This window comes from Tursiops truncatus, chromosome 19, assembly GCF_011762595.2.
Source record: "Tursiops truncatus isolate mTurTru1 chromosome 19, mTurTru1.mat.Y, whole genome shotgun sequence".
NCBI lineage: Eukaryota > Metazoa > Chordata > Mammalia > Artiodactyla > Delphinidae > Tursiops > Tursiops truncatus.
Genome location: NC_047052.1, coordinates 51,536,652 through 51,547,976, shown reverse-complemented (window position 1 = coordinate 51,547,976; position 11,325 = coordinate 51,536,652). Strand labels below are relative to the sequence as shown.

At 55.9% G+C, this 11,325-nt stretch overlaps 2 protein-coding genes across 4 annotated transcripts in view; one reads left to right on the top strand and one right to left on the bottom strand.

Moving 5' to 3' along the window:
• Positions 1-150: 150 nt before the first annotated feature.
• RRAS (RAS related) lies at positions 151-4,235 on the top strand. The gene is made up of 6 exons (XM_033845464.2): positions 151-344; positions 2,261-2,348; positions 2,464-2,566; positions 2,644-2,752; positions 3,699-3,817; positions 3,894-4,235. The coding sequence occupies exons 1-6, from the start codon at positions 192-194 to the stop codon at positions 3,976-3,978; spliced, it is 657 nt and encodes a 218-aa protein (XP_033701355.1). The 5' UTR covers positions 151-191; the 3' UTR covers positions 3,979-4,235.
• Positions 4,236-8,703: 4,468 nt separating this feature from the next.
• Positions 8,704-11,325, bottom strand: part of PRR12 (proline rich 12) — a 28,280-nt gene continuing 25,658 nt past the window's right edge. For all 3 annotated transcript variants that reach the window (XM_033845433.2, XM_033845432.2, XM_073796145.1), the window contains 3 exons: positions 10,044-10,190; positions 9,844-9,939; positions 8,704-9,681 (listed from right to left, as the gene is read on the bottom strand). In XM_033845433.2, coding sequence (XP_033701324.1) covers positions 9,535-9,681; positions 9,844-9,939; positions 10,044-10,190 — 390 coding nt within the window. In that variant the 3' untranslated portion in view covers positions 8,704-9,534. The remainder of the gene's footprint in view (positions 9,682-9,843; positions 9,940-10,043; positions 10,191-11,325) is intronic.

Below are 11,325 nucleotides of genomic sequence, written 5' to 3'. Positions count from 1 at the left end.
CGCCGTTCCCCTACTCTTATTATCATAGCTCCTCCTTTTCCCTGGCCTTGCCTCCTTCTTAAGTGTCCCGAGATACTAGCCCTTCTTGCTGGAGTTCATGATTATGCAGTAGCCTTATTAGCGTGGCCCGCCCCTAGGCCCCGCCCGGCTCCCCCCCAGGCGGTAGCGGCGGCGGCGGCAGCGGTGGCGACATGAGCAGCGGGGCGGCGTCCGGGACAGGGCGGGGGCGGCCCCGGGGCGGGGGGCCGGGGCCCGGGGACCCCCCACCCAGCGAGACACACAAGCTGGTGGTCGTGGGCGGCGGCGGCGTGGGCAAGAGCGCGCTGACCATCCAGTTCATCCAGGTAGTGGGCCCTCACCCCGGGGGGGTGCCCCCGGGACCCAGAACTGAGCCCTTTGCGGGATCCCTGAGACCCCGGTTTCCCCTCGATCCATCACTGAAACCCTCCTGTGAGGCCTTCTAATCTTAAAAAAGTCCCCCTCAGATGTGACCCCGAGCCCCTCAGGGCCTCCACCCACTACATGAGGGACATTCCTCCTGTACTTGTATCTTGAGACCCACCACCCCTACCCCCAGTACCCAAGACCCCGCTTCCCTACTGATTTGACCGTGGGTGCCTCCTGGGAGCACTCTAAATCCAGAAGAGTCACCCCATCCAGACCCTAAGCACTCTCATGGGCCCCCACCCCCCTAGGTGCCGCCTTCCCCCAACCTTGAGCACCATCTCCCCCAAATCGCAGACCCAAACTTCCCCTCTGAGCTACCCAGAACCTGAGACAATGCCTGTGCCCGATGCCCTTGAGATTCCCTCAGTCTGGAATCTCCCCCAGGGACCTCCCCCAGAAACTGGAAATTCTGCCCAGGCTTTGCCCCTGAGGCCCGTCTAGGACCACCCAGTCCTGAGAGAGGCACCCTCAGACCTGAGAGGTTTCAAAAAGATCCCGCCCCTTGGCCATTCCAGAGAACTCTAAGACCCCAAGTTCTGGGGTTCCCCTATCTCACCAGACCCAGACCCCCACCCTTCCCCAAGGAAAACCCACCACTCCTCCATCTTGAGTTTTCCTCCACTCCGATTCCCCGAGCCCCTCTCTGAAACTCTGGCTAGCCCCCAAATCATCGCCATGGAGTAAGTCCCCAGATTCTTGACACCCCTAGAAAGACCTGCTCCTTGAGAGTTTCTCTGATATCTTCAATGTATCTCAGGGTCTTTAAGATTCTCTAGACTCTATAGTCTATGACAAACCTCCCAAATGCTCCCAAGGCCCCAGTTTTCACCCCTGAGCTTCTCCTGATGTATTTTGCAGATACACCCCTAATCCCCCCAGGGCCAAGCACCCCCGCTAACAGGCAGGATGCAGCCTGCAGACCCCCAGCTGCCAAGTCACCACTTCTCTCCTGAAAATCCACCCCTGCCCAGGAAACTTCCACCCCATTCCCGAGGGGAATCCTCCCACCTCAGAAAAACCCTAGAAAGGTGTCCGCTACTGAGATGCTACCACAGAGGCCCCCCCGCTCAAGAGACCCCAGCCAGCACCTGCAAGGGAGCCCCTGTCTGTGTAAAGAAATGCCCCAGCCCTGGGCCCCTTGCACCCAGGGGCAGACCCAAAGCTGGCCCAAAGCCTGGCTGGAGGCGGGCAGGAAGGGAGGGGCCCGGCCTGCGGGCGGGGCAGCTTCTCCGCAGCCGGATTGGAACCGGGACCTTCCCCTGGGAGGAGACACTGGAAGCTGCCCGAAGAGGAGGAGGGGGAGGGGGAGGAGGAGAAGGAGGAAGAAGAAGAAAAAAAAAGAGGGAAGAGAAAGAGGAGGAGGAGGGAGAGCTATAGACAGCAAGGTATTCTGGGCAACAGTGGCTCTCAATAACTGAGCACCTAGTATGCCCAGGGGATATATTAAATACTGAACAGGGATTTTCCCTGAATCTCACAAACAGTGGATTAAGCCTAGTGCTATTTTTATCCTCATTTTCCAAATGAGAAAACTGAGGTTCAGAGAGGGGAAGTGATTCGTTCAATGCCACATAGCCAGGATTGTAATCATGATGTGGGAAATGTACTTTATACCAGAAAAACAGGACCACGAGACAGAGACAGGAGCCTGGGGAGGGCCATGGGAAGGGACAGAAACCCAGAGAGAGGGAGACAGACTCAAAAGAGGGGAAGAGACCCAGAAGGGGGGCCGAGAAAGTCGGGGCTCAGAGGCAGGGCTACATCACCTCTGCTGGGACACTGCAGTAAAAGTGTCCTCTTCCCACCCCACCAGTCTTACTTCGTGTCTGACTACGACCCCACTATTGAAGACTCCTACACGAAGATCTGCATGGTGGATGGCGTCCCAGCCCGGCTAGACAGTGAGGACGGCAGGGGAGATGGTGGGAGGGGGAGTGGCAGGGCTGAAGGCTTGGGGGGAGGTGGGTGGCTGGAGGGACCCTCGTCCCCACAGAGGCCCCTCTCCCCTCCCTGCAGTTCTGGACACCGCTGGCCAGGAGGAGTTCGGTGCTATGCGGGAACAGTACATGCGCGCCGGCCATGGCTTCCTGCTGGTGTTTGCCATTAATGACCGGCAGAGGTGAGAGTGACGGGGGGTAGGGAGCAGGGGGGGCGCTGGGGGTGAGCAGCTGTCTGGACCTCTGGCTTCATCCGCAGTTTCAACGAGGTGGGCAAGCTCTTCACGCAGATCCTCCGAGTCAAGGACCGAGATGACTTTCCCATCGTGTTGGTCGGGAACAAGGCAGATCTGGAGACACAGCGCCAGGTCTGGGACACCCCCCCCACCCCCACCCCCCGCCGCGAACGACTGGACCTCATCTCAGTCTGGGAGGCTCCTTCTGGTGCACCTCCTGAGACTCCTCATGTCAGGATCCTCCTCTGGCTCCCTCGGTCCACTGTCACACACCCCACTAGACGTGTTGCCCCACCTTGGACCTTCTGAGTCCACAGCGTTGCACACAGGCGTTCTCAGGAGAGGTAGCTGGATGGAAAAAAAGGGCACCTCCCCCAGGGTCAACCAGCCCCAATGTTCTGTCCTGTCCCCTCCTCTTGTTCCTACCTGGACCCTGGCCTCAGCCTCCTGTTTCTCCCCGCCAGTCAACCTCTCACTCTGGCTGCCCCTCCCCTGCTCACAGCCCTCCCATGGCTCCCCAGCACCCCAGCTCTGCCACCTGGCCTTTGATGCCCTCCATGATCTTGTCCTTTCCTTTCTCTGTTCTCACCATTTCCCTATACACACAGACTCTGTGATTTTCACACAGAACTCGTCTTTTCGATTAAGCCTTTGGGGATTTCCACCCTTTGGGACTTTGCTTGGGCCTCTGCTGGGAACACCCTGACTTTTCTGTTTCTCTGACAACTCGGTTGCAGGAGAAGGTCTCTGGAGCCCTCCCCGATTCCTTACTTAGATGGCGCCCAGCTAACCCCCTGGGCATCTCCGCCAGGACCTTCCTGGACGTTTTCCTCTTCTCTTGGGCCCTCACTGTATGTAACCCCAGTTAGAGCACACAGTGTGTCTTTCTGCCTCCCCCAGCTGGGACCAGCCTTTTGGGTGGCACCAGGCGGCATGTGGGACCTTAGTTCCCCCACCAGGGATGGAACCTGGGCCCCCTGCATTGAGAGCGAGGAGCCTTAACCACTGGACCACCAGGGAAGTCCCTGGGACCAGCCTTGAAAGCAGGGACCTGACTCCTCCGTGTCTCACGCCCCAGGTCCCCCGATCCGAAGCCTCCACCTTCAGCGCCTCCCACCACGTGGCCTACTTCGAGGCCTCAGCCAAACTGCGCCTCAATGTGGACGAGGCCTTCGAGCAGCTGGTGCGGGCCGTCCGGTGAGCAGTGCGCCCTTGCCGTCGTCCTCCACCACCCCCCTCCCTGCGGCCCAAACTCACCAGCCTCTTCCCGCAGGAAGTACCAGGAACAAGAGCTCCCGCCCTGCCCTCCCAGCGCCCCCAGGAAGAAGGACGGGGGTTGCCCCTGCGTCCTCCTGTAGGGACGGGAGAGGAGCAACCGGCACGAGCTCTCGGGACCAGCCGCCCTCGCCGAGCTTCTTTCCCCATCTGGGTCTCCCAGGAACACTACACTCCCACCCGTGATTCCTGGCCTCCTCCAGGGGCCATCACCACTGTGTGCCTTCTGCCACCGCCTCCTTCCCCCACCCGAGCCCCAGGGTGAGGGCTCCCAGGCATCCGGGTCACTGCTGTATATAACTCCCCTCCCCCAGAGAAATAAACGTCACTGCCAAGGTCAGGAGGTGCTTTTTAAAAAGGGAAAAGGGCAGGGGAGGTGGGTGAACTCGGGCTGCGCAGACACGCTAAAGTCTCTCTCCACGGACCACCATCCGCCGAGAACCATTGGACCCTTTGCTTGGGGAGGGACGGGGGATATACAGAACAAGCCAAGCTAGGCGTCTGAACCCCCACTTCCACTCCAACAGCACGACTGCACCCTTTTCTGTTTTTGTGGGCATTTTGTTGGGATGAAGATTAACATTTGAGGAGGCCTTCCCTGACAGTCCAGCGGTTAAGACTCCGCGCTTCCACTGCAGGGGTCGCAGGTTCGATCCCTGGTGGGGAAACTTAAGATTCCACATGCAGCCTGAAGTACTAACGTCTGAAAAACACATTCCCCTCCCCCCCCCCGGAAAGCTCTAGAACTGCACCTTTCAGTCTGGCAGCTGGAAGCTACATGTGGCTATTTAAATTTAACTTAAATAAAATTTTAAAACTCGGTTCCTGAATCACACTAGCCACATTTCAAGAGCTCAGTATTCACATGTGGCTCAGCAGCTCCCCGAACGGGCAGGGCAAGTATACAACAGTCTCATTATTGCCGAAAGGTCTATGGGACAGTGGTGTTCTAGGAGGTTTTGGGATCTTGGAGACAGGCAGCAACTGCTACAAACCCTGCCCACCTGCTTCCCACCTCCAATGTATATTGAGAAAGACGTTTTGGCTGCAAGAGGGAGAAGGGACAGGTGGGCTGGTGTCCAAGCAGCCGACCGGCAAGTTCTGTTCCAGAAAGTTCTCAGTTGGGCTGACATCTGAGTCTAAACCCTGAATTTAACTGGAGGCCGGTGTGGACGCACCCCATTTGAGCCTCTCTCCTGGGGGGGCCTGAAATGTAGGGCATCTTAAGGCCACCGCAGATAAGGTGACAACACACTTCAATTTGAGAATCAGGGCCCCCAATTCTGTACTCTAGTTGCTAACCTGGAAGGCTGGAGCCGGAACTGGAGACCACCACTCCCCTATCTTCCAGGCCCATCTGACAGGCCACCTTTGAGCTCCAACACCTACTCGACACACCAGGCCAGAAATCTCAGCCAAGATGTCCCCGTGCCCCGGAACTCTGGCCTCCACCTTATAACTGTCACCAGTCAGTGATCTGCTCCCACACCCCTACATCTGCTTAGTCCCAACAGAATCTCTGGGCCTCGATCCCAAAATATTCCCTTCACACCCACCCCAGAACCCGCTTTCTGGTTCTAGGGTAGACAATGACCCTGCGTGGCCGCAGCAGCAGGCTGCCTGGGTTCAAATCTGGCGCTGCCCCCTCCCATCTGAGTGCCTTTGGGCAGGTGTGTCTCAGTCTTCTCATCTGTAAAGAGGGGCTGACCACAGAGCCACTTCCCAGAGCCAGAGGCCTTTAGGAGCCCGATCTGCAACTAGAGAATGAAAGCAGCGCCTGGGACATACTAAATGCCCAGGAGCAATGACGGAGGCCCCACTGTTCTCCTGCCCCAGAACCATGAATGTCCCTCTGTATTCCAGATTAGAACAATGATTAGCTAAATATCCCTTTCCGGGTTTCATTATCACAGAATCCTTGGCCTGGGTTCAACCTTCCGCCCTGGGAATAAGCGTGGCTCAGCTACATTGTGCTGCGTGTTCAGCCTCCACCCACCGCCCCCAGAAGCTCTGTGCAGTGGGGGCCCTCCCCTGTGGGATGGGGATGTTTTTTTTTATCAGCTCCCAGATAAGATCTGACATCTCTACCTAAGCCCCAGCCAGGGGTGAGGAGCTCTCAACAGGAACCAGCGAGTCCCAGGCCAACTTCTCTCTCCCCAGGGTCCCACCGCTGACATGCCGCAAGCAGAAGGCCTGAGTCTTTTCTGCACTGTCTAATGGGGCTAAGTTCTTGGCCGGGACACCCCATTTCTCAGAGGACCTAGAGGCACTCTGAGGAGGTGACGAAAGCTACCGCTTGCCCCTAAAAAAGGCACACATACAAAACCCACATGACAGCTGGCGGGCCATTTTTGGAAGGTTTGCAGTCACCACCATGCCAAAGCTCATCAGACAACAGCAAAGAGGCTGGGATGGCCCCGTTGGCATCTCCCTAGGTTACGTGTACGCCTGTGAGTCTCTGGTTCCTGCCCTCCCCTGGGCCTGGCAGTGCTTGTCAAAATTCCAAGTCTCTTGGGATTTTAATGTCCCTCTCTTTATCCATCTTTGTCGTCCTCTGCCTCTCCCCCTCCTGCCATCTCTTGGACCTCCACCAAGCCCCCCAGGGTCTCCTGCTACGGGTAACAGCAGCTAAGCGTTGAACAGCACTTCAAACGAATTGTTTTCCTTTGTCTTGACAAAAGCCCATTTTACAGATGACAAAGCTGACGACAGAAGCTGTCATCCAACTCAGTCTGGTCAGTGCTGGAGCTGAGATTCAAATTTGGTAAACTGAATTCCAAAGGCCAACCACAAGGTTATTCTGTCCCCAAAGGGATGCTATTGTCCCCACAAGTCACTTCCTGAGCACATTATCCAATTTCTGCCCTGGATCTCTAACCTGGGACAATCCTGGAACCTTTGGCTCCAATATAACATCCCAGTCCAGAGACTTGAACATGCCACTCCCTCTCAGAGGATGCATTCGTGATGTGCTACAAGCCAGAGTTCAAGGACGTTAATGACTCATCTTTACTCTAGAAAGTGAATGGCCCATCATTCACTCCCTTGTGGTCCTCAAATGCTACTATCACTCCTCTGACCTGTAAAACCAGGGCTCTAGAATTGATAACATTGGTCATGGTCTAGCCAATATCCAAGGTTCTAGAACAGGGGTTCTTCCTCAGTTTCACCCAGAAGAATCTAGAACGCTGATGATCCACTCCCTTTTTTTTTTAATATTTACTTGGTTGCACTGGGTCTTAGTTGTGCAACTTGCCCGCTCCTTAGTTGTGGCATGCAAACTCTCAGTTGCGGCATGCATGTGGGATCTAGTTCCCTGACCAGGGATCGAACCTGAGCCCCCTGCATTGGGAGTGTGGAGTCTTAACCACTGCACCACCAGGGAAGTCCCTGATGATCCACCCTTAAATCTCATGTTTGGTCTTTACCTACTGACCAGCCATCTTCAATGCCAAGTCCAGAGTTCAAGAATACCAATGGTGGGCTTCCCCGGTGGCGCAGTGGTTGAGAGTCTGCCTGCCGATGCAGGGGACACGGGTTCGTGCCCCGGTCCGGGAAGATCCCACATCCCACATGCCGCGGAGCGTCTGGAGCCTGTGCTCCACAACGGGAGAGGCCACAACAGTGTGAGGCCCGAGTACTGCAAAAAAAGAATACCAATGGTCTATCTTTGAGGATGTGTCCAGACTCTAGAACAAGGGCTTACTCACTACCTTACAGGCTGGGTTCTAGTAGACTGCCAGTTGACCTCCACACTTTCTTTTTTGACTGCACTGTGTAGCTTGAGGATCTTAGTTTCCCAACCAGGGATTGAACCCAGGCCACTGCAGTGAAAGCACCAAGTCCTAACCATTGGACCACCAGGTAATTCCCAACCTCCAAATTTGTAACACCCTTATTCTAGAACATTGTTCCTCAAACTTGAATGTATGGTAGAATCCTCCCAGGATTTTATTAAAAAATGGGTTCTGACTCAATAGAGCTGAGAAACAGCCCACGAGTCTGCATCTCCACAAGCTCTTCAAGGACTCTAAGAAGGCATGAGAAGACAGAAATCCACATTCAACTCTGCAGGCCGACCTCTAAAATGCCAATCCACTCGTGACCTGGTAGTTTCACGGTTTGAGAACAGAGACCCACCCTCAAGCCTATCTCAGGGAGCCAAGAGAAAGCTGCTTAACTCCCAACACCCATCACTGCCTGTGCTGGTTTAAAAATACACCCCCAAATTCATATTCTTTTCCCTTCACGAAGCAGACCTTGATTCCCCTCGAGTGTATGCTGGGCTTAATGACCCTCCTCTAATGAAGAGTATGGCAGAAGCAATGGTGTACAATGGCCGAGATTAGGACATAAAGATTGAGTGGCTTCCTCCTTGCTCTCTCCCCTCACTCACTCACTCTGGGGGAAGCAGCTGCCATGTCTGGAAGACTCTCAAGCCACCGCCACCCTATGGCGCGGTCCACATGGCAAGTAACTGAGGCCTCCAGCCAAGAGCCACCTTAAAAGTACATCCTTCAACCCCAGTCAAATCCATGATGACTGCACCCTCACGACTGACCTCAGGCCAGTACCACCCAGCTAACCTGCTCCCAAATTCCTGACCCTCAGAAACCCGATGATGGTAACTGTTTGTTGTTTTCAAGTTATTAAGTTTTGGGGTGGGCTGATTTGTTACACAGCAAGACACAATGGATACAATGACCCCAGCCCAACCACATCCCAGGGCTCCAGAATCCAGACCTTCTGCCCATGCCACCCCCTGGCCCCCCAACATGCCGCAGGACAGAGGCACTCCAGCCAGCCGATAAAGTGTTTGCCGTCGGGTTTTCGTTTGGCTGGTTGTGTGTACACAGTGTATACAAGTTGAGTTGTACAGAAGCCCAAGAAAGAGCAAGAGACAAACGGTGGTGGGGAGACGGGAGCAGAGGGGTTAGAGAGAGGGAGGAGGGGAGAAGAGACCGATAAAAAATAGAACCACATCCAGATGACAATGGGATGGGGGCGGGGGGGGGCAGACACAGACAAATCGCAGTAGAAAAGGAGTGGGAGGGGCAAAGAGAGGGGACCCTTCTCCCCCCTCCACCTCCCCAGCCCCCTGCCCTAGGTATCTACAATAAATAAGATTAAAAATAATTAACAAGATGTGTTTTCCCCCTCCCACCCGACACCAAATGCCCTGGGGAGGGAATGGCCTTTAGCAAAGATCTTGGCCTGTGAGGGGGGGATTGGGGGGAAGGGGTCCCCCAGCTCTCCGAAGCCACCCCGCCCCCCTCAACCATACATAGACTTTTCCTATACATTATGTACAAGGTGGAGGGGGCTGGGGCTATGCCAGGGAGGGGGGATTGGGGCAAGGTGGGGGAGGGAAACCGTTACTAAATAGACATTTATACATATATATAAATAATTTCTCTGTACACCGGACAGTGGGAGGAATGGGAGGGAGTGGAGAGGGCTTGGGAGATGGGGGGAGTCGAACTTTGAACCCTGTCCTGTGGGGGCAGCATGGACACACCCTGACCAATGACCCCCCCACCCCACCCCAGCGATGGGGCCCAGGGGTTAGCTCCTGAGGGCACAGTTCTGTCCCAATTCTCGGTTTATGGAGGAGGTGGCCCCCCCAAGCCAGGGTGGGGTCACCCACAGCGGCTGTGGGCCTGTGCTTGGGCCAGCAGGTCGCTGAAGGAGTCAAACAGCTGTTCCAGCCATGGCTGGTTCCGCATGCACTGCTGGACCACCTCCTCTTGGCCCAGGTCCTCAGCGCCGCCCTCGATGGCCAGGGTCTGCAGGGGGGTTAAACATGGAGCTGGGGTGGGAAGAGGCTGGGGGCCTAGGGATCAGTGTCCCAGGGAGAGGGGGGCTGGGAGCTGGACTCCTGGGTCCAGGGGGGAGCCTGCGATGGCTTGAATCCCAGGGTGACCCGTGCGGGGCGTGGGTGGGCTCACCTGGTCCCGGCAGCGCAGGAAGGTGTGGTACTTATAGTGGTGGAGTGAATGGTAGAGCGTGTAGTATCCCGACTTGTCCAGCTCAACCTTGAACTCCTGGGCAGGTGAAGCGGAGAAGCCTCAGCCTCCCCGCTCAGCGCCGGGCGGCCCCGCCCCCGCGCCCCGCCCCCGGCCCCGCCCCTCCCGGGCTCCCGCCGCACCTGGGCTCTGACCACGCTCCTCTTGAGCTTGCTGAGCGTCTTGCGGTTGTAGGGCTCCCCGGCCGGCCGCAGACGCACGGCCCCCTCCTCTGGGGAACCCTCCCCACTCTGCTCCACTTGCAGCTGGGGGAACGTGTGCAGGGCGTCCTGCGGGAATCCAAGGGGTCAGGGGGACCTCCCTGGACCCGCACACCCCAGACCCACCCCCCAGTTCTCAGATCCCATGTGATCAGACGCCTCAGTTTACCCCAGGAAACTGCAGATCAGGAAAGACACTTGGGAGTCTCGGTTTCCTCAAAGGCCAGGGGAAGCCTAGGCCTGTCTGGTGACCCTTATAATGTGTTTTGTGGCCCGGCCCAAGATTCTCCGAGACACCTAACATCCTGCCCAGGATTCCAGAGCCACCATCACCTCCTACAAAAATTCTAAGAGTCAGCCTGAAATCCAGAATCCCTAGAGCCAGGCTAACGTCCATCCCAGAATTACAATACCAGACTCATATTCCACCCCATAATGCTCAGACCTAACCTAATGTTCTACAGTGGAATTTTTTTTTTTTTTTGGGGGGGGGGGTTGGCACACGACGCAGCTTGTGGGATCCTAGTTCACCGACCAGGGATCAAACCCGCGCCCTCGGCATTGAAAATGCGGAGTCCTAACCACTGGACCACCAGGTAATTCCCATTACAGTGGAATTCCTAACTCCAGCGTAATATCCTACCCCCCTTCTCAGAGCCAGATGAACAGTCAATCCCAAGATTCTCAGAGGCATCCTAACATCCCACGAAGAATTCCAGAACCAGATTAACGTTTTATCCCATGTTTTCATAGTCAGACTAACATCCCAGCAAGAATTTTCAGAGCTGGCCTAAAATCCATTCCAGAATTCTGAGCCATCCTAACATTTTACCCCCCCTTCCGCCCCAGTTCTCAGCACCACATTAACATCTCCATCAGAATTCTCAAAACCAAATTAATGTTCTCTCCCAGAATTCTCGGAGCCACTGTGATATCCCATCCCAGAAGGGAAATTACATAGATGACTTCGGATTCGAGCCTGAGATTCGAAGAGCCTGAATTACGTCGACAGAGAAGCCATCAGAATCCACTCAACGGGGACTTCCCTGGTGGTGCAGTGGTTAAGAATCCACCTGCCAATGCAGGGGACACGGGTTGGAGCCCTGGTCCGGGAAGATCCCACATGCCGCAGAGCAACTAAGCCCGTGCGCCACAACTACTGAGCCTGCGCTCTAGAGCCCGTGAGCCACAACTACCGAGCCCG